The sequence below is a fragment of the Kwoniella dendrophila genome, chromosome 11 (genome assembly GCF_036810415.1).
Source record: "Kwoniella dendrophila CBS 6074 chromosome 11, complete sequence".
NCBI lineage: Eukaryota > Fungi > Basidiomycota > Tremellomycetes > Tremellales > Cryptococcaceae > Kwoniella > Kwoniella dendrophila.
The window spans coordinates 805,654-828,938 of record NC_089486.1 but is presented as its reverse complement, the minus strand read 5'-3'; the positions used below and the strand labels follow the sequence as shown (position 1 = coordinate 828,938).

Sequence of the window (23,285 nt, the reverse complement as noted above, 5' to 3'; positions counted from 1 at the left end):
GACTTTCAAGTCAAACACTCAACCCTTTTCTTTCTACACAACAAATAAATCAATACAAATACAATGTCAGGTCGAGGAAAAGGTGGTAAAGGTTTAGGTAAAGGTGGTGCCAAAAGACACAGAAAAGTCTTGAGAGATAACATCCAGTAAGTTGATGCCATCGCTAAGTCGTTAATCATGTTCAACTCACTAATCAATCGTTTCATCCCACAGAGGTATTACCAAACCAGCTATCAGACGTCTCGCAAGAAGAGGTGGTGTTAAGAGAATTTCAGGTTTGATCTACGAAGGTTAGTCTACATCCCTCTATATCATCATCAACATCTCTTTTCATGATTGACCAACGCTGACTTCTACTTTTTAATAGAAACCCGAGGTGTACTTAAAATCTTCCTTGAAAATGTTATCAGAGATTCAGTTACATACACTGAACATGCCAAAAGAAAGACTGTCACTTCATTAGATGTCGTCTACGCTCTCAAAAGACAAGGTAGAACCCTTTATGGTTTCGGTGCTTAAACACTTTGTTAAATTATTATTCAATTAACCTTATATACTTTCGTTTTCGCTCTATTTACTTTATTATATATTCCGCTTAGAATTTCTTCTGGCGATGCATTTCATATAACATAACTTGTTTGTTCATTACTGGTCAGCATCATACTGACGCCTCTTCACCATGGGTGTAATCACCCAATATGCCAAGGTAGACAACGAACGTCTTTAACCCTTCCCAACGATACAATTTTCCGTTACTTATCATCAACGCAGCCATAAACCACATTAGTGTCATACTTGCATGCATAAAGAACCAAGGACTTTGCACCAGAACAATAAGCATTTTCAACATGCGTTTCACAATAGAACAATAGATGAGTTGATCGCTGTTCGCCGCCTCTTTTGTGAAACATGACTATCCCGCGGAAACCAGTCGTATGCGTCGATTCTACCTCGTTCTGATGAAATTGCTTCTTTTGACCTCATCATCAACTCGATCCTCATTTTTCAGATTTCATAGTACAATACTGTATTCATTTGATTGATTCTTTCTAAAATTACACTTAATGTCACCTCTTCTTAGATTAAGTAGAGGTATAACATTAAACTTACCTCAAAATCAAATCAGAACTCAAACTCGATTATTATCATCGAAATCAACTTCAATCACCTCCACTCTTAATAAACGATTAGTCAACGTCAATTCAGCTACTTCTACGGCAAGATTTGTTCAACCTCAAATCAGACAGTCGTCCAGTAGTGTTCTTCCAAATAGCAGGAGTTCTTTAGCCAAGAGCAAAAACTCACTTCAATCAATCTTGAATAGAAAAAGTTACGCTACTGTTGCACCTGTAGAGTGAGTTCCTTCTTCCCTTGCCTATTACACCACATTCAGATACGGAAACCCAATTTGCCATGTATCCTTTCAATGACATCTTGATTGTTTTGGTTACACAAGGCTCCTTTGGCTTTTGCCCAAACTGCTCGACTATCTAACACCTCATATCCGGTTGTAACATCCCCTTTGCATCGTCTTTTTATCTTTCTTTGTAATACACACTATACTCTTCCAAATCCTATATTACATAGCTCATCATGTTTTCGTCCAAAATAACAATATCAATAACATCTATACTGACTTTACTGTTATCTTATTACCTGTACATTTTGAATAATCATCACAGCTCAAAAACGAATTTACCTTATTCACCTATAATGTCACAATCACCTTATTCACCTTGTCCACCAATACCAAAACAAGAAAATGTCAGTTTGATATTACCACCAACAGAAGATAGACCACATAAATATTTCACATTGAAAAATGGCTTAGAAGTTATAGTGGTTTCAGATGAAAAGGCTGATAAAGCAGCTGCTTCAATGGATGTTGGTGTTGGTCATTTAAGTGATCCAGATGATTTACCCGGTTGCGCTCATTTCTGGTGAGTCAAGAGGGTTTCCCATGATACAAATCTGGTTTCTTTCGTATACTCATGGTTGAAATGATCTTCATACCTCGTACTTCAGTGAACATCTTCTATTCATGGGTACAAAAAGTGTAAGCCAAGCATTTCCTTTCATGCGAAGAGATAAAATTTTAGCTCATAATCCATCTGCTCTGCCACAGTTCCCCTCTGAAAATGCTTACCAGCAATATTTGACCGCACACAATGGTCATTCAAACGCTTGGACAGCTATGACATCGACAAATTATTTCTTTGATGTCGCACCTGATGCTTTGGAAGGTGCTTTAGATATGTTCTCCGGATTCTTCATTGAGCCATTGTTCAACGAAGTGAGCTAGGTTGACGCTTCACCCCAAACAGCTTAGCTGATCGTGTTTGTTACAGGATTGTACAGAAAGAGAGATCAAAGCTGTTGATTCAGAACACAAAAAGAATTTACAGAATGATATTTGGGTGAGTTAGCTACAAATCCTTGATAGCCTCATAGCTTGACATCCTTTCGTTCTTAGCGTTTCTTTCAACTTGAAAAATCGTTAAGCAAAGAAGGACACCCATATGGTAAATTTGGTACAGGAAATTACGAATCATTATGGTCAAAACCTAAAGAGTTTGGTAGAGATCCAAGAAAACAATTGATCGAATGGTGGGAAAAAGAATATTGTGCAAAAAGAATGAAATTGGCTGTTGTGGGTAAAGAACCTGTTGAAGTTTTGGAAAAATGGGTCAAAGATAGATTTGAAAAAGTTCCTATAAGGACTGAAGGTCAATCTGAAACTGGATCAAACGGTGTAAGAATAACTTTTGAAGATAGTCCGTTTGGTGAGGAGCAACTAGGAGTGAGTGAGCTTTCAACCTTTTATCAGAGTATCATGATATATTGCATCGTTTGAAGCTACCAGTAGCTGGTTAGTAGCAGTACTAACGAATTTGTCTTACGCATAGCAATTCACATTCGCCAAACCTGTGAGAGATATGAGAGGTTTGGAAATTACATTCCCCTTCCCCGACTTGGACCATTTATATCAATCTAGAGTAAGTCGGCTTAACACACAGAGGTCACCCATTTAGCTGACTGATCCAATCTTAGCCATCCCATTTCCTTGCCCACTTCCTCGGTCACGAAGGTAGAGGATCAATACTGTCATACTTGAAGAAGAAGGGGTGGGTCAATTCCTTGAGAGCTGGAAACCATCATGATGCAGCTGGGTTCTCATTATTCAAGATCACTGTTGATCTAACACCAGAAGGTCTCGGTGAGTTGAAAACGCCTCATCGTCGGTTTAATCGCTGACATCTCGGCGTACTACCCAGCCCACCACAAAGACGTCGCTTTGGTGATATTCAAATACATTTCCTTATTGCGGTCCAAACCACCTTCTGAAGAGGCCTTCAATGAAATCAAAGCCATTGCAGATATCTCTTTCAAATTCGCTGAACGAGGTAGAGTCTCATCATATTGTGCAAGTTTATCTGGATTTATGCAATCTCCTGTACCGCGTGAAAAGATAATATCATCAAAATGGTTGGTTGAAGAATATAAACAAAATGAATTAGAAGCTGCTCTACAGTTGCTCGATCCAAGAAGATCCACTATCGGTATCACATGTAAAGAAATTCCTAAAGATGTTTTGCAAAAAGAAGGTGATTTTGATCAAAAAGAAGTTATCTATGGAACTGACTACAAGAGGGTCAGATTCGATGAAGAGTTCTTGAAAGAGGTAAGTTAGAACTGCCATACTGAATCGTATTGAATGAAAGAAGCTGAAGCGTATGTTGTATTCATAGGCTATGTCCGGTCAAGTTATCAGAGAACTGCAATTACCTGGTCCTAATCTTTTTATCCCTGAAAAATTAGATGTCGAGAAGTTCGATGTCAACGAGGTGAGCTGCTCTTCCCTCTTGAGTCGACAGAAAGCTGACTATCGCCGCTATAGCCCGCCATGCGACCCTTACTCCTCAAAGATACGCCTTCATCGCGATTATGGTACAAACGGGATGATCGATTCTGGCAACCTCGTGCCAACCTAGATATACTCCTTCACTCGTGAGTAAAAGCACGGAGTAGCTTTCCGGAATTTGTTGTTTCCGTGACACTGTGTTAACGATCCCTACCTGTAGACCCATCCTACAAACCACCCCTCGAAACGCTGTGCTTTCTCGACTCTTCTGCGACTTATTCACAGATTCAATAACGGAAGATGTGTACGATGCAGATTTAGCCGAGCTTTCATTCAGTTTATGGAACGAACATCAATGGATTGGTATTTCCGCTGGAGGTTTCTCAGACAAATTAGCAGTTTTGACGGAAACTATGTTGAACAAGTTTAAAAATTTCAAAATTGATGAAGGTAGATTTAAGGAGATCGTAGAAGCTGTAGGTTCAGCTAGCAGATTCCGAATAGAAGGCATAGCTGACGCATCCAATATGTCCAGACTCGATTGGAATGGAAGAACTTTGCTTTAGCCGATCCTTACGGTATCGCCTTGTTCTGGGACGCTTACGTTTCAAGAGAGACAGCTTGGACACAAGAAGAGAGATTGAAGGAGCTTGAATGTGAGTTGAGCAAGCAATGAGGATTGTGAGCTTTGAAACATACAGCTGACGTGCACCTGTAGTCGTCACCTCCGCTGATGTGGAAGCTTTCGGTAAAGAAGTCCTTTCCCGACTTTTCATTGAGACATTGGTTCACGGTAATACCTCTCCTGAAGGAGCCAAGGAGATCCAAGAAATGGTAGAAAAGGTTCTGTCACCTAGACCCTTGATGGCTGCAGAAATCAAAGCACCTCGATCACTCGTACCTCCAGCGGGTAAGTCGACGTATCTCCACACTGGGTTCTGACTTTAGGCAAGGTGAAACTGACTGTTCTTGTTCCTGTTCAGCCACTGAACACATTTGGGCACTTGATGTACCAAACAAAGCAGAAGTCAATGGAGCTGTAGTATACCATCTACACGTCGGAGATCCTACAGACGTAGAGTTGAGAAACAAATTATCATTATTCAGTCAAATCGCCAGCGAACCAGCATTCGACGTGTTGAGAACAAAACAACAATTAGGTTATATAGTATTTTCACACGCTTCTTCATCATCAGGTTCAATGGGATATTCAGTTATAGTTCAATCTGAAAAATCAACTGAATTTGTTGAAAATAGAATTGAATCTTTCCTAAATGGCCTAAAGCAAACTATTTCAGATATGACAGATGATGAATTCGAAAAACATAAACAAAGTTTAATTCAGAAAAAATCAGAAAAACCCAAGAATCTATCAGAAGAATCGAAGAGATTTTGGGGTAGAGTAAAAGATAGATATTATGAATTTTCTAAACGTAAGTTAATTCGTAAAGTATAGTACGGTATAATGGCTAAAATCTGATTTGTTCATCTCAGGTGAAAATGATGTTGAAGCATTAAAGAAAATAACAAAATCTGATATACTAGAATTATATAATGGATTCATCACAACAGATTCAGATAAACGAAGTAAATTATCAATACATTTGAAATCACAATATAAAGGAATTAAATTCAATCCACAATCTGCTGGACCTTTAGTTGAATCTTTCATCAAAGCTGGATTGGTAATTGATCAATCTACCATAACTCAATTATTAGCTTCAAATCCAACTTTAGATCAAGTTAAATCTTTTGCCATCGAACAAATTGATAAATCAGATATCTCATCTGAATCAAAAATTCAACTTAAACAAGTTGCCAATGAATTAAAAGGTCAAGAAGAAGAAGTACAAACAGAAGGTCAAGAACAAAGTATAAGAAAGAGTAATATCTATATAAAAGATATAAATGAATTTAAAGCTTCTCTTATACCTTCAAAAGCTGCTACTCCTGTTGAACCTATAAAATTGTCATCAGCTAAATTATAATGCAAGTCGGTATAATCAATAGTCAAATAGTAGGAATAGAAATTCAGGTAGAATAGGATTTACAGTAAAATGATAGGATAGAGGATAGATGAATGCGACAATCATATTCATAAGTAAATACACATAATGTAGCAATGCATATACAATACACATTTCACGCTTACCATTGCGATCGAACAACATCTGTGCTGTGAGTATCATGAGGCGTTTTGATGTTCTGGCAATTCCTGCATTGTTAATTGTGAAAGGCATGGCGACTGTGCATACATATGACTTGTGATTTTGTATATAGATAGACTATATTGATTCCTTGCAGTGATCTCCTGACTTATCATTTCTGTTCGTGGCGAAGATTTGATCGGGGACATCTTCAATTGTAAATTATCTAGATGCGTCCGCCTGATTTCGCCTAATGCTTCTTCCCGAATTACATGCTTTAAAGGTTATACTACTCTGGAAGATTCAATTAAAGTTCTTTCATCTTACGTCTCTCTTCAGCTCTTTTCCAAGCCATCATTATAGGTTGTGAAACTTTACCATTTGGTGAAGATAAATTTGGTGGTAATATCCATGCTTGTGAAGTTTCAGTTCGAATTACCTAGATGGATTTGCATAAGAAGACGAAATTCAGTACTAGTTCTGATTTGGTGTACACATTTTGTTTCAAAAATATATATCGATACTGATTACAATTTACACTTTGGTCAAACGGAAGAATCAACAAAAAACTTACCGAACCAATTGACATGAAGAAACCAAATGTTGCTGCTGAAGATAACATATATTGTGATAATGTAGCTACTAAACCTCTTGGACCTGGACCAGCTCTGTATACCATACCAAAAATTAAGACGTAAGAAGAGATAGTAAGTAAGTAGATATCCTTAATTTCTTCTTGTTTTAAAGGAAATCTATGGAAAGTTCAACGATAAAATTGTAAGACTATATACATACCTTAATACAGAGAATGAACCAAATATGAAACCAATTGTTAAACCAACACAACCTGATCATTCCAGAATAGTCGTCTCAGTAAAATTATTACAGAAAATCCGATAATCATTTGGAGTTGAGCATATCATTCACTCACTTCCCATTATAGCACCCATTTTCACTTTTTTTTTAAGAATGATTTTAGAATTTTTAATTAGCATATATTACTTGATTCTCTTTTGTAATTTTCATGACGATAGACACCGCTCAATAATAAAAAAGAAATGAGTTTTCCTCCGCTCACAGCTTGGCACCCCGTTGTACTCATAACAACCTCTGAAATGGAACAAGTATACTCACTCTTATCAAAGGTTGAACCGCCAGCTACAGTTTGAGGTGGAGGAGGCATTTTGATCTAATTAACTAATCTGAGTTTTTGGTTCTTGTGTATGACGATTTTTTGAACAAAAATTATGTCAATGGTTTGGTGTGATATTTTACTGCTCTTGAGTTAATCGACAAGGACTGTTCCGTCTATCAGTTATCTTTATTGTAAGTCAGTAAATTATCGACAAGACGTTATTATATAAGTGGAACATTTCTTTCCATCACGGTCAAGTGTTCAACTGGATCCTTCGCAAGTCAGACCATCGTGGGAAAGTGGAGGTGGTGTACTGTACACTTCAATCTTCAGATAGTGATTTGCTTCACAGTTACCATTGTCTGGACCAGCATGATGAAGAAAATGCATGAATGCGGCCTTCCAGTATACAATGCAAATGATGAATAGAGAAATGTCCTTTACACATGAGGAATACAGATGAAACGAACATGAATGATATAATACTGATCATGCTGATTCTAATCGGGCATTTCCCTAGTAACTAATCTTTCGAAACCTTTTTCTTTCCAACCATCATTCGATAACCAATCAAATAAGGTATTTTCATTTAAACCGAATACAGACAGTTTCCCATCTATCGAATCATCAAATGTTTCACCTCTTAATTTTGCTCTTTCTCTTTCACGTGATTGTATAGCTAATGTCGCTGGATTATGTCCTTCTAAAACTGATAATATCTCATCGTGATCTGGGTAGTATAGTCTAAAAGCGGTAGCACGGGGTACAAATATCAGTAATCAAAATATATATATGAAAATCAGTGGATCAATCATTGAACGATTGGCTCGACTGAACTTACCTTGGCTCTAGGAAACCAAATATCGCTAAAGCTGTTCTGAATATAAATCCATCCCCATCAAGCATTATCTAGAACCAGAAATAATCAACAAACAAGAGTTGTTAGTCACAAGCAAGTGTCAGATTGAGCACAGTATATCCAAATTCTTTTCACTCACCTGGTCCCATAGTCTACAAGCACATTCGAAATCAACTTGTTCAACTAGCATACCTCTAAACCAACCTTCAGGTACTCTTAATCCTAGATTCTTGCAATTAGCATATATCTTTGGATACGCATCAGCTTGTAGATTTTCTAAAACCCTATAATATGCATCGATCTCATCTTCCGTCTGTGTGTAAAATGCTCTTAAACATGGTCGTGACAGTAGATTGATTAAAGATATGAATGCTTCTGCTGGAGGGGATACGAGGAGAAACATTGCTGATAGTAACGATATGTATGGTACCTAGATGAGGATTGATCGAGTCCGTCAGTAAGCGATCTGGATCTCATACTCTTATCCTTATACAAAGGTAGATCATCGTTCACTTACATATCCCATACCATCATCAGATCTGTAAACTACCCAAGCACACATCACCTCTCTTAAATCGTCTCTAAGCGGACTACCACGATGAAACATTCTAAGTGTAGGTAGTGTATCATCCATATCCTTTTCCATCTGATCTAGAATATCCTGTGGAAATCTTCCACCTTTTTGTGCTTTTTCTGCTCGTGCCACGTAAGATTTATATGCACCTATCATGGTTGTATAAGTTGAATATCAATATCAGCTAATGCAATAATATTTGAAGCGGAAGAGACTACGATGAGAAGCGAGAAAATATCGCATGAAAGGTTACATACCTTTAGATACAGCTAGGGGATTTCCAATAGCCAAACTCCAAGCTTTACCCCTTAGATGAGTCGGAATGCCATCGAACCATAATCTTCTTAATAATGGGTCATTGTGTATCGTTGAGATGTTAAAATCTTTATCATTCAGAATCGATTCCCATTTAGGCACAACTAAAGATAATTTCTTTTCTTTCTCTATTCTTCTTTGTTCTGCTAATTTTTTCAACTGCTTTTCATGTTCTCTCGATGCAGCCATCATTTCTTCCCATTGATGCAAATGAATCTCGTCTTCATGTTTATCCTTAGGTGGTAGATAAGCAGGTCGAGTTTGTGATCTTACCTTTTCAAACGTTGATATTGCTTCTTTTTTTCCTATTCCATGTTCATGTATTTCTACTCCGTTTGCATTTGCATTTCCAACGCCGTTATTGTGATTAGATGCTGAGTATGAGTTTGAGATATGTGAAGATGAAGTTGATATACGTTTATGTGCTGATGGAGGTGGAGAAGTTGGGTTACTAGTCGATGTAGGTATAGGGAATGGGAATGGATGTGCAGGTGGTGCGTGTAATCTGGGAGTACCTTCGTTTGAACCATTCTGTGAAGTCGTAGCCGAATGTCCATTAGCTTCGGAATGAGGCGACTGAACCGAGCTTGCTGCTGAAGATCTACGTATTTCTTCAGTTTGAGCTCGGCTGTGTGGATCATGTATTTCTCCAATTGCGTATCGTTGACCTTCTTTAGTCATTCCGAATCCACCCCATGATTGTCTACCTTTCCTTTCTGGACTGATATATGTTGGAGATGCAGGTGGTGGAACTGTAGGTGTCATAGGTGGAGTGGAAGATAAAGGTATCGATTCAAATGGAGCTGGTTCATCCACTACTTCTGCTCCGAGATTCTCCTGGGATGAAAGAATGACAGAAGTGACATTTGGTAATGGCGGTTTGAGTGAGAACGGCTGTGGAGGTGGAGGACTAGATGATCTAGATGAGCGAATGGAGAAAGACCGACGAGATGGTGGAGCAGATAAAGGTGGTGAGAGGGATGTAGGCGAAGGTAATGGTATTTTAGTAGGTGAAACTTCTAAAAATCCATTCGGTGTTAATGATCTTTGTCGTGAGCGCGAAGGTGATGGTGAAGGTGAACGAGTCAGAACCCTGTCGAGTCTTGAGCTAGATGACCGACGTCTAGATGGAGGTACAGAGAAGTAGTCATTTGTAGGTGATGAGGTTCTAGTGGGTGATGTCAGTGATACACCTATATCACCTTCCGCATCAATATCAACCACATCTTTACGCCCTAATTCCATCGGCGCTGGAGGTGTTCTACGTCCATTACTTGAGCGAAACGACCGACTGGGACCAGCTTCACTGTTGTTGGATCCCAAAGATATTTGGGACAGCGAAGGCTCTAGTGATATATCACCATCAAAGGATTTGGATGGAGAAGCTGAAGCCGTCCGACCCGGTGATGTTTGAGCTTCCTATGAATAGTTACCAGTTTAGTCAGAAGGCTATAGATGATTTCGCTCATCGCTTTACTCACTTCTGACATGACGATTGTCTATATGGCCATATTTGTATAGATTTTTTTCTTTGAGTATTGTTCTTACAACTAGAGTGTCTCATAATGATCAAAGCGATAACTCGAAAGAGGATTTATCTGATTTGCACTGGAACGCGTACACGGACAACCGGAACGACAACTATCTTGACTGGAAGGCGGCCATCTCCACCCCAAAGTGCCACAGAACATTAAATCTTACGTACACGCTTTTACACCCAAGTGGCTGGTCTATGGTGGTTACGGTGGTTGATCGGACTATAATACCCTGAAAAAGGTTTGAGAACATTACTTTTTATTCTTCATCAACGTTGAACGATATGATCGCTACAGTGACGCGCGTTTCATGTATCATTGCATTTCTTCCTCTTCTTCTTTGTTCAACTTGATCAGAATTGATTTCATCGTTTCATCGTTCTCATCATCATCAATCATTGTTCTGTCCATTTTCCAATCCTTGCACCTTGTGCTTCTTGATGAAGCTTTCGATGATTCACCAGTGAAAGAAAAGGGAAATCCATTGAAAGAGATAATTGTTGATTGTGATTCGATCTAATCATTTGTTTTTGTCATCATCATTATTCAACCCTAAAAAGCAAAAGCCAATATCCTTTTCTCCCTTTTCGATAAACAACTCTCATCACTTCTAAGTCAACAGACATTCTTGATACAAAATGCAATCACCCTTGAAGGGACAACAACAAATCGGCTGGACCGATATGAGATTGAATCAAGATAACATACCGAAAACAATAGAAAGGAAAAGAAAAGGTAGAGGTGTTGATATCATCTCATCATCGTAAGTTAACAAGAAAGATCAGCTTACTTTTTACAACTATCACAGCTGACGTTATGAAATAGGTTACCTACACCACCCTCACATTCAACTCAATTCCCTACACCTGAGACTGTCAGACGATCATCTAGACCTCGTAAACCTACTGAACCTTTCGCATCATCATCATCTTCCTCTCAAACTCACTTACCTACTCCTCAAACTCAACGTACAAAGCGTAGACTGACACCACCAATAGAAGAAGAACTTATACCTTCACCTTCAGGTCATACCACCTTCTATCTTTCTTCTAATAATGCTGGTGCTTCAACGTCGACTAGACCAGAAAAAATACGGCGTAGACCTGGATTAACATTCGCTCAGCAGATGGGACTGTTATCTACAACCAAGCAATCAGGTATTGGTGTAGGAATAGGAATGGGTGGTGGACATAAATTTGGTATTCATGGTAAAGTAGATCAAATTGGTAAAGGATCAATGGTACCGATAAAAGAAGATGTCAATGAGAATCCATTCTTAGTATCTGGTCAAAGTTTAGGTCCGCCTGTACCTTTAGGTTCACCTGGACAAATAACAATACATCAGCCTGGAGAGGATAATGGATTTGATAGTGATACAGATGGTGCATCAATGTTATGTCCTTCACCACGTAGAAGTCCAAGATTAGCATCACCTTTGCCCGACGCAAGTGAATTTGAGTCAAAGAAAAGTGCAACAACCATATCACCCACAGGATTATTATCACCACCACCGACTAAACATGCACCTAGAATTGGATTACTATTTCCTTCTAGTGGAGTTGAGAAAAAAGGAATAACAAGAGAAGAAATGAAAAGAATCAAAAAAGAAGAAGAAGAAAAATTAAAAATGTTAGATTATAATGATAATCCATTTTTAGTTAAACCTGGAGAAAGTTCATCTTCAAGTTCTAGTAGAAGAGAGAGAAAAGGACCAATAATTAATGAAGATTTACCTACAGTTACATATGTATTCAGAGGATCAAAAAAAGTATTTGCAAATCCATTATATCCATCAAATTCAAAATTTCCATGTTCAGAATTAAATCCTGAAGATGATGATTTTGAACCTAATCCTTTACCTAAACCAAAATTATTATTCCCTCATGGTCCTTCACCATCCTCTCAAAAATCCGTTACATCCATCTTAAACAAAAGTAAAAATAGTAGAAGGGATATGATGTTATTAAGAACTCCATCTCCTGATAGAGAAGGTATTTCACCACCTAGTTCACCAGTCTCAACCCCAACCACATCAACAAGGTTCGGTAGAAGTACCACTACCACTACTTCTCATTCTCATAATGGACAACAACGTAAGGGGAAGACTCATATCAAACAACAACAACAAGAAGAGGAAGGTATATTTAGTGATGATGAAGGTGAATTGATGATGAGAAATATAAGAAATGATGATGGTTTACATAATATACATGAAGATGTGGTAGATGAGGAAGAAGAAACGTCGTTACCAAATAGAAGAGGATTGCTGTTTAGTAGTAATCAACCCAAAGGTGTAAAAAGAAGCTTAGGTGGTATAACGGGATTAACAGGTGGAGATGGTCGTAATAATAATCATTTGGATGAACATGATTCAGGTAGAAGTAAAAAGCAAAGAGGTTTATTGAGATTGTAATGATATTCTGCCTTTTAAATGTATACTTTTGCAGAGATTTCAGAGACAAGAAGGAAGGAGCGAATTTAGTATATGTGGATCTACAAAATTAAAATACATTACATCGTTGTTCAATAGATTATTCATGTTTATATATGCTTACTTTTCCTTTTTCCTTCATTTGGACCTTACTGTTTATTACATAGATTTCCACGATCAAACCTTTTGTACCTTGAACATGCCGTATTTTGCATCTATGCATTTGTCACATATATGATACATTTTGTCTTGCGTATGATGATGCGAGATCAAACTCAGGATATCATGAATACATGATACTGTATGTATATGATGATGAGTACTACAATTAATCAATGAATCTAAATAATGGATATATAGTATTATAACTTAATTACAGAGTACAAGGTGCCACAGTATCTACAGTATACTACTATACGGAAGTGTTTATCGTAAATATCGTCATTTCAATGTCATAATTATCGTGTAAAAGTCGTTCCGAAGCACATCTAACTCTATAGGCAATCAAACGAAATATCAAGTTTAGTATCAAGCTTCTTGATTCCCTGTCCTAAGTATAAGCCAAACATATTGTAACAATCGTTTCTTATGTATTTTGCAGGTACAGCAGATATCTACTTGGCATCGTTCACCATATTCACAGAAAAACTGTTATCTGTATTACCGTCCATTTTGTGAGTGGAAAACCGATCGTGACTGTGGAGGAGCTGTTGATGATGTAGTTGTATGTAATGGATGAGCATATGGTTTGAAGCCCATACTGTTGATCTGTGATTTTGGTGTATACGGTGAAATATGGTTGTGCATTCGGATAGGTGATAATACTGTATTTGTGTTTGTTGTACCGTTAACTTCCAGTGGTGAATGATATTGATGAGGGGTCCGAATCTTCGAAGGTTCAGATGAAAAACTTGAATTACTATGTCTTCTACCAGCTTCGCCTAGCATTGTGGGTGATGTATAATCTTTGCCCTTCTCTACATCAGACCTTATATCAATTTGAGCTGAAGGTAATAACGGAGGTAAAGGACTTTGTAATGGGAAAGAACTTGTCGATTTCAATTCAGTTTCCATAGCTGCTAATGCATCTCGATATCCTTTTTGCTTGACACGCCTACTGTGATGGGTAGAAGTTTCTGTATTGTGAACAGGAATATCAGCAATGATGGTCGACTTTTGTTGGCTTCATGACCCGAGCTTACCTCTTAACCCCAATTCGACCGCTTTGATCAGCACTTGGTGTCTATTCCTCGTGCCACCGAAATTATCTACCACCCATGTCCAATCTGTATGGTCGATTGGAGCGTTATCCTCCACATCTTGAGAGAAACCTACTAGAGTTCTAAGTCGTTCAACTTCAGATGGTTTCCATGGTCCATGTATCACTTTATTGTTTGGAGTAGCAAGTGGAGGCAAATCCATCGGAATCTTGTTTACACCTGGATTCGGAGTACGAGTATTAACCGGGGTCGTACCGGAATATAAAGGGGAAGAACTTGTGCTCAATTTTACACTTGATGGGCCTGTCTTTATTGATTCAGGTGTGTAAGGATTATATCCATGCTTGGCTTGGGGTATGTAAGGCGAAAATATAGGTGTAAATTCCGCGTTTGGCTCTGCAGAAATTAGGTGCACTGTCGGTTGAGGAGTTGCAGTTGCACCATTATGCACAGGCTTAGGTGTATTGCCCTCTGATCGAGGTGTTGGAGCTGTAAGATCGATAGGTTTAGATATAGAACCCGAGGCTGAAGCATGTGGTGAGTTTGTGCTTTGCATGGGTGGGTCCGTCGAATGTGGCGAGGGGTTCTGCTTGGTGAGGTTGTCACTAGCCATAACAACATTGTTATCATCGCATGGGTAACCTGAAATATCATTGGCTCTTGCAGTCTGGCGTAATGTTATTAGTTATGCATGCCAATATGTAAGAGGAGAATTCTAACTTACTAATCTTCCACAGAGCAACTTGATATCCTCTAAAACATCCGATACAGTTTCGTCTTTGACGAATAAACCGAACCGTGACATTCCGCGCTTGATGACATCGCTCGGAGTATTTTCCTGTAGAATGAACTCGCCTCAGTAAGGGCGCAATATAGAAGATTCAAGGCAAAGCGCAAGAACGGTTAATACATGAGAAAGACTTACGAATAAATCACCTAGATCAGTATAAAACTTGGCAGCTATACTTAAAACTTCTTTTTGAAAATGTATGACGTGTTTATCTTGAGAAAAGGCTTTCATCTTAATTTTGTTCAGAAGAGGATAATTTGAGGATGAGATTGAGATAGGCAAGGTATATGATTCATCTAAGGAAGTGCGTTTGCTGGATGAAGAAGTGGATGAAGTGTTATTGTCTTCTTCGATCGACGATACAGGTGCATTTCCTTCATTGTGTCGATGGGTTGCGATTGATGTACCCAGATTCGATGTCGATGTTTGAACATTTGTTTGAGGGGGTACAGAAGAAGTCGTGGCTTCTGGAACAAAGAATGAGAAGATCAATGGGATACACAAATCAAAACATGAGTTTAGGTCGTGGCATTGGAAAGTACAGTACAATCAACTTTTGATCAGCTTATGAATCGACAGTATCGGATACCCGGGATACATGTATTTCGATCAAGCACTCACCGTGAGACCGCCGTTCTTGATGAATCAATGAAGGTGAATTTTGATGATTTGTTGTTTGAGTTGTTACTGGTTGGATAGGAGAGAAGTGATGGTTTGAGTCTGAGCTATGTGAGCTTATTTCATCCTGGTGCGCCCTTTCGTGTGTTATAACATGAGTGGCGATATTATCCATTCCATTAGCTGGATCTGCTGAATTACCGATGTTATTTGAGAATGGATTGGGTAAGGCAGGGATAGGTTGAATGGTTTGACCAAAGTCATATCGAGTGAAATCGAAATTGTCTATTCCTGGAAAATGTGAATCCAATGTTGAAGCTGTATCAGGCAGGTTAAGGAATTCTGCACCTGGGTAGTCTCCCAAACCTAAACCTAAAGTCGATTCTACGGATTGATGCTGGAAAGTTATGTCCCTATTTTCAGTACCATTTTGTGATTGTAAACCATTACTATCGTTGCTTGAAGGAAGATTAAACATTGACAATAATTCCGTTAGAGCAGCATCTTCAGTAAAACCGAAACCATTGTCTATAACATTTTGTGATGCAGGTTCAAGTGGTTGTTTTTGTTGACGAGGCGTCAATTCACCTCCAGGCATTTCCTCTTCTCCCTCATTTTGGTCTTGATCGTTATTACCATTCTTATCATCTTTGCTGATTTTGTTGTCAGATTTTGGTTTTCCATGTTCCTTATAAAACTCATCCCATATATGTGAACTAGGTGCTATACTAGTATTAACCTTCAATCTAAGGGTGTTCTGCTTATGTCTGGGTAAGGTCGATGTGACTGTCGTAGCGGTCGAAACTATTGAAGGAGCATAAGAGGTTGCAGAAGCTATAGATGATGGTCCTTTATTTCGATAAGATAGTAAGTTTGCGTTGAAAGAATAAGGGTGGTACCGTGATGTAGGGGTATTTGTTGGGATCGGTCGACTGGACGATGATGATGTTGAGGACATGATGATATTTCCCAATTAGTGGTACGCCTCACAGATCCATGGAGAGCTGATGAAGATACGACAAGCTGTGTATCAGTTTAATCAGGTCAGGTGATTGTTTGAAATGTCGATTTATTGTATTTGGTGTTGGTATTGACAACTGTATAGCTGGGAGAAATTCTTATTCTTCTATTGTTGTGATTACCACGATGGGATCGATTGAGATAGTATTCCAAAATGCTGAGGAAAGCGGTGATAAAAGTTGTCAAATAAAAGTAAAACGTCTCATTTCCTCTTCTCTGGGATACAATTGCTTTAGATACATTAACAATTCGTACATCCTTGACATGTTCCTCTATATATCATTCCTGTGTGAATAAATGTACACTTCTGCTTCCCCACTGGCGGATGTTAATGGATGTTCCGATGATTCTTACCATGTATTTATGGTGCATGTATCGTTTGTATTCTCAATAATACCCTCGTTGTGTTCGATATCGCCTTGAATCCACTTCAACTACCGCTAAATACCTCTGCCGATCCTAAAGGGAGGAGATCATCAACTCTTGATGATGTTTGATGATGATGATGACGAAATATCTGATAACCTAAAACAAAGCTTATTGTTCTATTGTATCACAGATTTGTAACTTTCTTCCGTCCTTCCCCTTGATCAATCTTATGGTTGACTAACCTAGCACAAGGTGACTTTTTGATTGCGAAGTCCTTGGAAACGTGTATATACAGTCTAAAATATGACGGTGGATGAGAATCAATGTTGAAGCGAAAAGAATGTTTTATGATGGGACCTTTTATGAGAAGATTAAAAAAAAAGAGGTTTGATTAGGTTATCAGAATTTAATGCATGTGTGTTCTGAATGGTTGAATAGGTAGTGAAAGGAATTTGTTTTTATTAGTGCATTGATCGTATGTTTCGAATGTTCCCCTTGTGGAGGCCCAGACTATCACAAGGGTGTGAAAGCGATCCAAGCGTTTTGATGTAAAAGTTGACGAAGGTTACAAGTTGAACATGCCGCCAAGCAAAAGTTGATAACCTTAACACAGCGAGATTACGCCGATTTAGCCGAGATTTACTGAAACAAACTATTAGTTGGGGATATATATAGAATGGAATGATAGTTACAATACACGCATAACACATGTCGAGGTATGAATATGCATATGCATGTTGATCTTTGAGGATAGCTTGAGAGTTATGTCCCATGCAAGATTGACTGTGATTATTGATAAAATATAGTACAACAAAGGAACGTACAATTAGATTTATGTCATCACTATTACTCGTTGACCTAAGCTTGATATTCCTTCCTACGAACTAAAGTCCTTTTAGTTTCCCAAGCATCATCGATCGGACTGAGTGATACATCCTTTCCTTCTGGCGATATATTTCGGATTTGAGTTTCTTTTCGGGCTTTAGTAGTTTCCGAAATGGTCGAATTGACTTTAAGGTTTTTGAGTATTTTGTTCGAATAGTAAAGATCAACTAGAGGATCACGGAAGATATTACTCGGTTCAACTTCGAATAATACTTCTGTACTATTTGTATGACGATTGAACATTTCAAGATCTTGCTCGTATCCTTGTTTGTCCAATGATAAATCTGTGATCCAAATTAACCATTTTTCTCTTTCGGCATCACTGAGACTTTCCAGATATTGCCCCAACCATTGCCAATAAATCTCTAGCGATTTTGATTGGACTACACCTCTTTTTCTATTCAAGCCTCTTCTTATAATATCACTAGCTTCAACTCGAATTTCCTCGTCATCATCCTGGACTAATCTGACTAGAGTTTGGTGTAAAACTGGGTTGGGAGATCTGAATATATGTATGGCGAGATGCGATAATGATTGTAATGCGGAATAACGAGATGGTTGAGATTCGTCTTCTTGTGAGAAGGCCAATATCGGATTAGACAGCATATTAAGACCATCTGTAGCAGAAATGTCTCCGGTTATGATTGCCTGGTTGCGGAATCAGCATATATCCGAAATTTTAGGGTTATGAGAATCAACCTACCTGATTGACTGCCCAACCCAGAACCACCAAAGCTGCTTCTTTCACTGGAACACATTGGTTCTTGATCAATATCCTGAGCTTGTCCATTACTCCTCGCAATCTTTTTGTCATTCCTTGCAGGACTTTACAAGACCATGAAACCTCAGACAACACGTCCAGAGCCAGTGCTCTTACACCATCTCCACCTCGTCCAGCCAAACCAATCTCCAATACTTGATCGAAAATCCGTGTTGTCCACAAATAAGCTAACGAAGGTAGTTGGTGTAGAGCGATTTCATGATCTGTCTCCGTTGCAGATTTAGACAGTAACCCAAGGACGGAATCTTCTGTTGGTCCATGCGACAATGAATATTCCACAAAAGCTATATGCCTAGCATCTTCTCCTGGGGTAAAAGCGATATTATCCATATTCGTGAGGTATTGAGCCGATAGAACCGACGTCTGTTTTGTCAATTCCGATAATTGGGGAGGTGTGTTTTGCTTATATGCTTTGACACAACCCAGCACAGCTTGGGTGATAGGCGGGCATATTCCAGGTACAAAGCGTTGTACCAGAAGTAATAGCTGTTCCTCAAAGGATTGTTTAGAACACGTTGGTACTGCGTGCCATGGTATGACGCTGGCTATAAGTTGTCGCAGATACAGCATTTGTCCATGTATGGTGTTCATGTCGGATTTCTCGTGACTTGTGCTAATAGCCAAAGCAATGTCGAACGAGTGAGCAGGAGCAATGAGAGAAGACAAAGCTTGAGCGACTACTGGTCGAACCTAAAATATCACAATTGGTTAAATGAGGAGAGTTGATAGAAGAACAGTTAACGCACCTGGTGTTCTTTACTACTCAGATACCTCTCCACTGTGACCCTTAAACCTTTGACCAGGCCACCGGCTTCGCCATCGTATCTCAAACTTCTGATGATTATCAAAATAGGAAACAGAGGAGAGTGTCTGTTACCTCTGTTATGGTTATGTTGTTCAAGGTATTTGGTTATAAAAGGAATTACTAAAGGGTATTTAGCATGAAAAGAGGAAAAAGAATGTCTAGTTGATAATGTTGTTCTCGATTTGTAGAGGTCTTGACCACTTCGAGGAGGCGATAAACATCGATGGACCAAAGTTGAAAACAGAATTAAACCGACATTTCGGACATTCCAGCTGGTAGAAGCCAAAAATTCAGTCCTATTATTGATGTATATATACATCAATGGCGAACTCACTCTTCAGATTCGAAAGCACCTAACGCAGTCATAACACCCTTCTCGAACCATTGACTAAACCACTTAGTTTGTCGAGCATCCAGCATGACAATCTTGAGTACATTGAAAGAGTGTACTTTGGTAATGTTTGATGTCTTTCCGTTATCGACTCTAGCTAAATCCAGTAAAGCTGTGAGGGCTGTATTTATAAGTTGTTCATCTGATGATACTAATGATAAGATAGAGTATGGTAACCCAGCTGACCGACGCGTGGTAGAATGCTGATCTGACGCGATGGTTTTCAGTTCATGCTATAATAAACAATGTAATCAGCTATAGACCTTCTGGCGCGAAGCATGTCATGATGACTTACTTGTAACCATTCTTCGCAAAGTCCTCTCAGATTTGGGATAGGTCTGACAGCTTCCACCAGCTGAGCGAAAGCGGTTGCGATCTTTGAGAAAGTTCCTCTATGCCTGATTTCGTGCATCCAGGTCAAAAAGCATTGTCCAGCAGTGTCAATCCCTTCTTTGGTCCATACCGTTTGAGATGCACCAGATTGGTTGATAGGCAAAGAAACGATAGTAGCCAGAAGCTCGCTGTTCGTATGTCATTAGCTTGTTTGCACAGCTTTACCTTTCAGTTCAAAATAGCTCACCCTGCGTTTCTTGTGGCCCTCCAACAACCACTCAACAAGCCTGTGTGATCCATTCCTTCTCCACCTTCTCCATCCTCTTCTTCATCAGCACCATCTAGCACCTCATATGCTCTGGCGATTTCATGATCAGGTCTGGAGGCGTTGGCTGCCCCTTCTACGACCGACGGCGCGAGCGAAATGACTGTTCGAGTGACTTTCCATATTCTCTCGATAAGGGTAAACAGTTGATGGAATGTGGGCTGCCAAGCGTCTTGAGCGTTTACGGAAGTCAGATCAAGGCACGATAGAAGGTCTCTGCAACTGTACATCAGTAAATGCAAATATTGTGAGTATAATGAATGGTACTCACCCAACAGCAGCCAAAGAACCATGCAAAGGATATTCTTCTATACCTTTTACCAGATCCTCTTCTACAGCTTCAATCCCAGTCTCCAGCTGATTGATCAGATCACCTACAAATTCAAGAGCTCTATTCTGATTTTTATCATCTCGAATTAGCTTGATGAATAATATGCATAATGCAGATTTTCCAGCTTCAGCTTGGGTTTTTCTAGGTAAATTGATTGAATTCAAAGCTGATTGCAGTAAAGCTTGTGATGAAGGTGTTGACAATGATTCATAGCTTGGTAGAGGTATCTTGGCAGATTCCAATCTAATCAATGGGTTTTAGCTAGTCTCGCAGAATCGTCGAAGAGGTATTGAATGAAATAGCTCACATTTTTCGAGACCTTAAGCGAACTTCGGTAAATTCACTCATTTGACAATTCAACAACATTTCGACTCTCTCTTGTGTAAATACATTCTCATGTATATTCTCTGTATCTCCAAATACATCTAGATACCTTCCTAGTAGGTTGAGCGATAGAAGGATTTTAAAAACTGGAAACCTTCTAGCTTGTATTAAACCTTTATCTAGATATATCAAAAACCATCGATGAAATGATTCACATAATGGTAATACATGATTTAAACTTTCTTGTTCTTTAATGATTTTATCTGTATTCGGTTTTTTACGATTCACTCTTTTAGCTAAAGTTTCTAATTGATGTAATTTTACTAAAAATGCATAAGTTGTTGAAGAAAATGTTGATCTACTTCCAGCAGATGGTAATGCATCATTCCACATAAAACCTTCTTTAACTAATTCCAAGATTTCTTCGTTAAATTGATCTTTAGTTACAGAAGAAACTAATTCAAAAGCTCTCATCCTTATATCTGTATCTTCATGTGATAAAGCATCTTTCAAATCTTCTCGAGATAATTCATTGATTTTGACTAATCCTAAAGAGACTCCAAGTGAAGCCACTGTGATCCATGCACCAAACAATTCTGTTTCTCTAGACAAGGATTCCAATAAAGTTGGCACGTAAGACGGATCCTCCTTGAAAAGAGCTGGTAAGAAGTACCTATTCATAGTGACCATCACTGCATGAGGTAGCTCAGGATCAAAGTATGGCAATACCTTTTTCAGTACTGATGATTGCCTTTGGTCTTCAGGTTCAGTTGACGATAATTTCAACAAAAGATTGACTATCAGATTTGACCTTACAATCGAGCAGTCTACAACAGGCAAATCTTCCAAGAGGTTATCGACCAGGTTTTCCGGTATAGCTGATGTAGGTATGTAATCGAGTAAAGAGGAAATAATTGTGAGGTTTGACCTTCTCGATATACCTCCGTTGATGGCCAGCGTAAAGAAAGGTACCATGAAGGTAGTTGGTACACTTGCTGAAGCTGAAGGTGCGGGTAGAAGGTTAGATAGATGACCAGCCAAAGACAAAACTTCTGAGGCTCGTTGTTGCTGTACTTTCAAAGGGCTATCCAGATTGGCCAGGATCAATGAAGCGAGATGACCACTTGGTTGAAAAGCAGGTATAAGTTGCTCATGGACGTTACTACTAACATCCAATCTATGAAAAAGTGTGGAAGAGAGGTTGGTGAGATGCCGAAGGATTATTAGTAGCAGCTCCAGCTGTTTTAAGTGTAATGCCGGAGGATGAGTGCTCAGAACTAGATCTATACCTTGATTGATCAGGTCACTGTGAAGGACAAAATGATTAACCAAGTTCTGCCAAGTCTCCCAGGAATCTCACTTACCCGTCCTCCAGCTCAAAAGATCTGGCTTTCACCAGCGCTTTCCTGCATGATTCCAGATCTCCCTTCCCTTCATTCTTCGGTATGAGGTCGTCCATGATGATGCTGATTGGAGGTGTTCCGAATGCACTGATGCAATATACTTGCTCCGGAATTTTGCCTTGGGCAAGCGACTTGGGATTGGGCTATTTGAAATGTTCTATTCCCACTGGTATTGCATTCCAATTTTATCAGGTCGAATATGATTTGCACTACGTTTATTTGGCTCTTCTCTTCTGAATCCTTAATTTCCCAACTTTTCGATAAACATTTTTGAAAACTCATGACGTGGAAGATTTCATTTTTGTGTGGTCAATTGATCCCGCTCATCATCATAGGTGTTCGAGGATATATTTCGATGTTGTGAAGATTGTAAGATAGATACTTGTTCTATCTTCTAAGTTACTCCTTGTTATTCCCATAGACGCCATAGCTGTTAGTCATTTGATATCAGCAAGATGTCAGCTCAATCACCTCCTCGAAATGGAGGAACGACTGAGCAGGATTTTATACATCAAATAGCGATAGAAGTGAGTGTGCCCCTATTATGATACCGGTAATCTTCAATGCTGACTTTATCGTAGATATCGCGCTTGATGAATTCCGTGAATGTAAATGATCTGTTAGGTAGACGTATAGTTGAAATAGCTAGAGGAAACAGAAGTGGAGATGCTTTCCTTCGAGGTGAACTGATGGTTCTTACTTATAATACGATCTCACGCTAACATAATTTACTGCTTTAGCTGTTTCGACATTTGGTAAATTCCCTGAAGATGCAATGTTATCATTACATACACGTATATTAGCTGAACAGACTATAATATCTCAATCAAAT

At 38.9% G+C, this 23,285-nt stretch overlaps 7 protein-coding genes across 7 annotated transcripts; 3 read left to right on the top strand and 4 right to left on the bottom strand.

Moving 5' to 3' along the window:
• Positions 1 to 63: 63 nt before the first annotated feature.
• Positions 64 to 519, top strand: L201_007867 (histone H4; the record flags this gene model as incomplete). The annotated part of the gene is made up of 3 exons (XM_066223570.1): positions 64 to 146; positions 214 to 290; positions 368 to 519. The coding sequence occupies 3 exons, from the start codon at positions 64 to 66 to the stop codon at positions 517 to 519; spliced, it is 312 nt and encodes a 103-aa protein (XP_066079667.1).
• A 545-nt stretch (positions 520 to 1,064) lies between these two features.
• On the top strand, positions 1,065 to 5,850 carry L201_007866 (uncharacterized protein; the record flags this gene model as incomplete). The annotated part of the gene is made up of 16 exons (XM_066223569.1): positions 1,065 to 1,354; positions 1,683 to 1,940; positions 2,026 to 2,056; positions 2,126 to 2,293; positions 2,349 to 2,417; positions 2,474 to 2,800; positions 2,907 to 2,996; positions 3,052 to 3,217; positions 3,276 to 3,682; positions 3,750 to 3,845; positions 3,899 to 4,008; positions 4,083 to 4,338; positions 4,398 to 4,518; positions 4,581 to 4,772; positions 4,846 to 5,295; positions 5,357 to 5,850. The coding sequence occupies 16 exons, from the start codon at positions 1,065 to 1,067 to the stop codon at positions 5,848 to 5,850; spliced, it is 3,525 nt and encodes a 1,174-aa protein (XP_066079666.1).
• Positions 5,851 to 6,316: 466 nt separating this feature from the next.
• On the bottom strand, positions 6,317 to 7,192 carry L201_007865 (protein mgr2; the record flags this gene model as incomplete). The annotated part of the gene is made up of 5 exons (XM_066223568.1): positions 6,317 to 6,448; positions 6,584 to 6,677; positions 6,805 to 6,856; positions 6,941 to 6,964; positions 7,144 to 7,192. The coding sequence occupies 5 exons, from the start codon at positions 7,190 to 7,192 to the stop codon at positions 6,317 to 6,319; spliced, it is 351 nt and encodes a 116-aa protein (XP_066079665.1).
• A 452-nt stretch (positions 7,193 to 7,644) lies between these two features.
• Positions 7,645 to 10,382, bottom strand: L201_007864 (uncharacterized protein; the record flags this gene model as incomplete). The annotated part of the gene is made up of 6 exons (XM_066223567.1): positions 7,645 to 7,888; positions 7,986 to 8,053; positions 8,143 to 8,433; positions 8,521 to 8,726; positions 8,835 to 10,311; positions 10,374 to 10,382. 6 exons carry the CDS (start codon positions 10,380 to 10,382, stop codon positions 7,645 to 7,647), a joined length of 2,295 nt encoding a protein of 764 aa, XP_066079664.1.
• Positions 10,383 to 11,065: 683 nt separating this feature from the next.
• L201_007863 (uncharacterized protein) lies at positions 11,066 to 12,840 on the top strand (the record flags this gene model as incomplete). The annotated part of the gene is made up of 2 exons (XM_066223566.1): positions 11,066 to 11,190; positions 11,253 to 12,840. The coding sequence occupies 2 exons, from the start codon at positions 11,066 to 11,068 to the stop codon at positions 12,838 to 12,840; spliced, it is 1,713 nt and encodes a 570-aa protein (XP_066079663.1).
• Positions 12,841 to 13,518: 678 nt separating this feature from the next.
• L201_007862 (uncharacterized protein) lies at positions 13,519 to 16,444 on the bottom strand (the record flags this gene model as incomplete). The annotated part of the gene is made up of 5 exons (XM_066223565.1): positions 13,519 to 13,994; positions 14,061 to 14,745; positions 14,803 to 14,916; positions 15,004 to 15,335; positions 15,490 to 16,444. The coding sequence occupies 5 exons, from the start codon at positions 16,442 to 16,444 to the stop codon at positions 13,519 to 13,521; spliced, it is 2,562 nt and encodes an 853-aa protein (XP_066079662.1).
• A 1,289-nt stretch (positions 16,445 to 17,733) lies between these two features.
• Positions 17,734 to 22,509, bottom strand: L201_007861 (uncharacterized protein; the record flags this gene model as incomplete). The annotated part of the gene is made up of 9 exons (XM_066223564.1): positions 17,734 to 18,408; positions 18,464 to 19,231; positions 19,288 to 19,618; positions 19,681 to 19,970; positions 20,033 to 20,258; positions 20,318 to 20,611; positions 20,667 to 20,969; positions 21,034 to 22,356; positions 22,415 to 22,509. 9 exons carry the CDS (start codon positions 22,507 to 22,509, stop codon positions 17,734 to 17,736), a joined length of 4,305 nt encoding a protein of 1,434 aa, XP_066079661.1.
• Between the last annotated feature and the right edge of the window lie 776 nt (positions 22,510 to 23,285).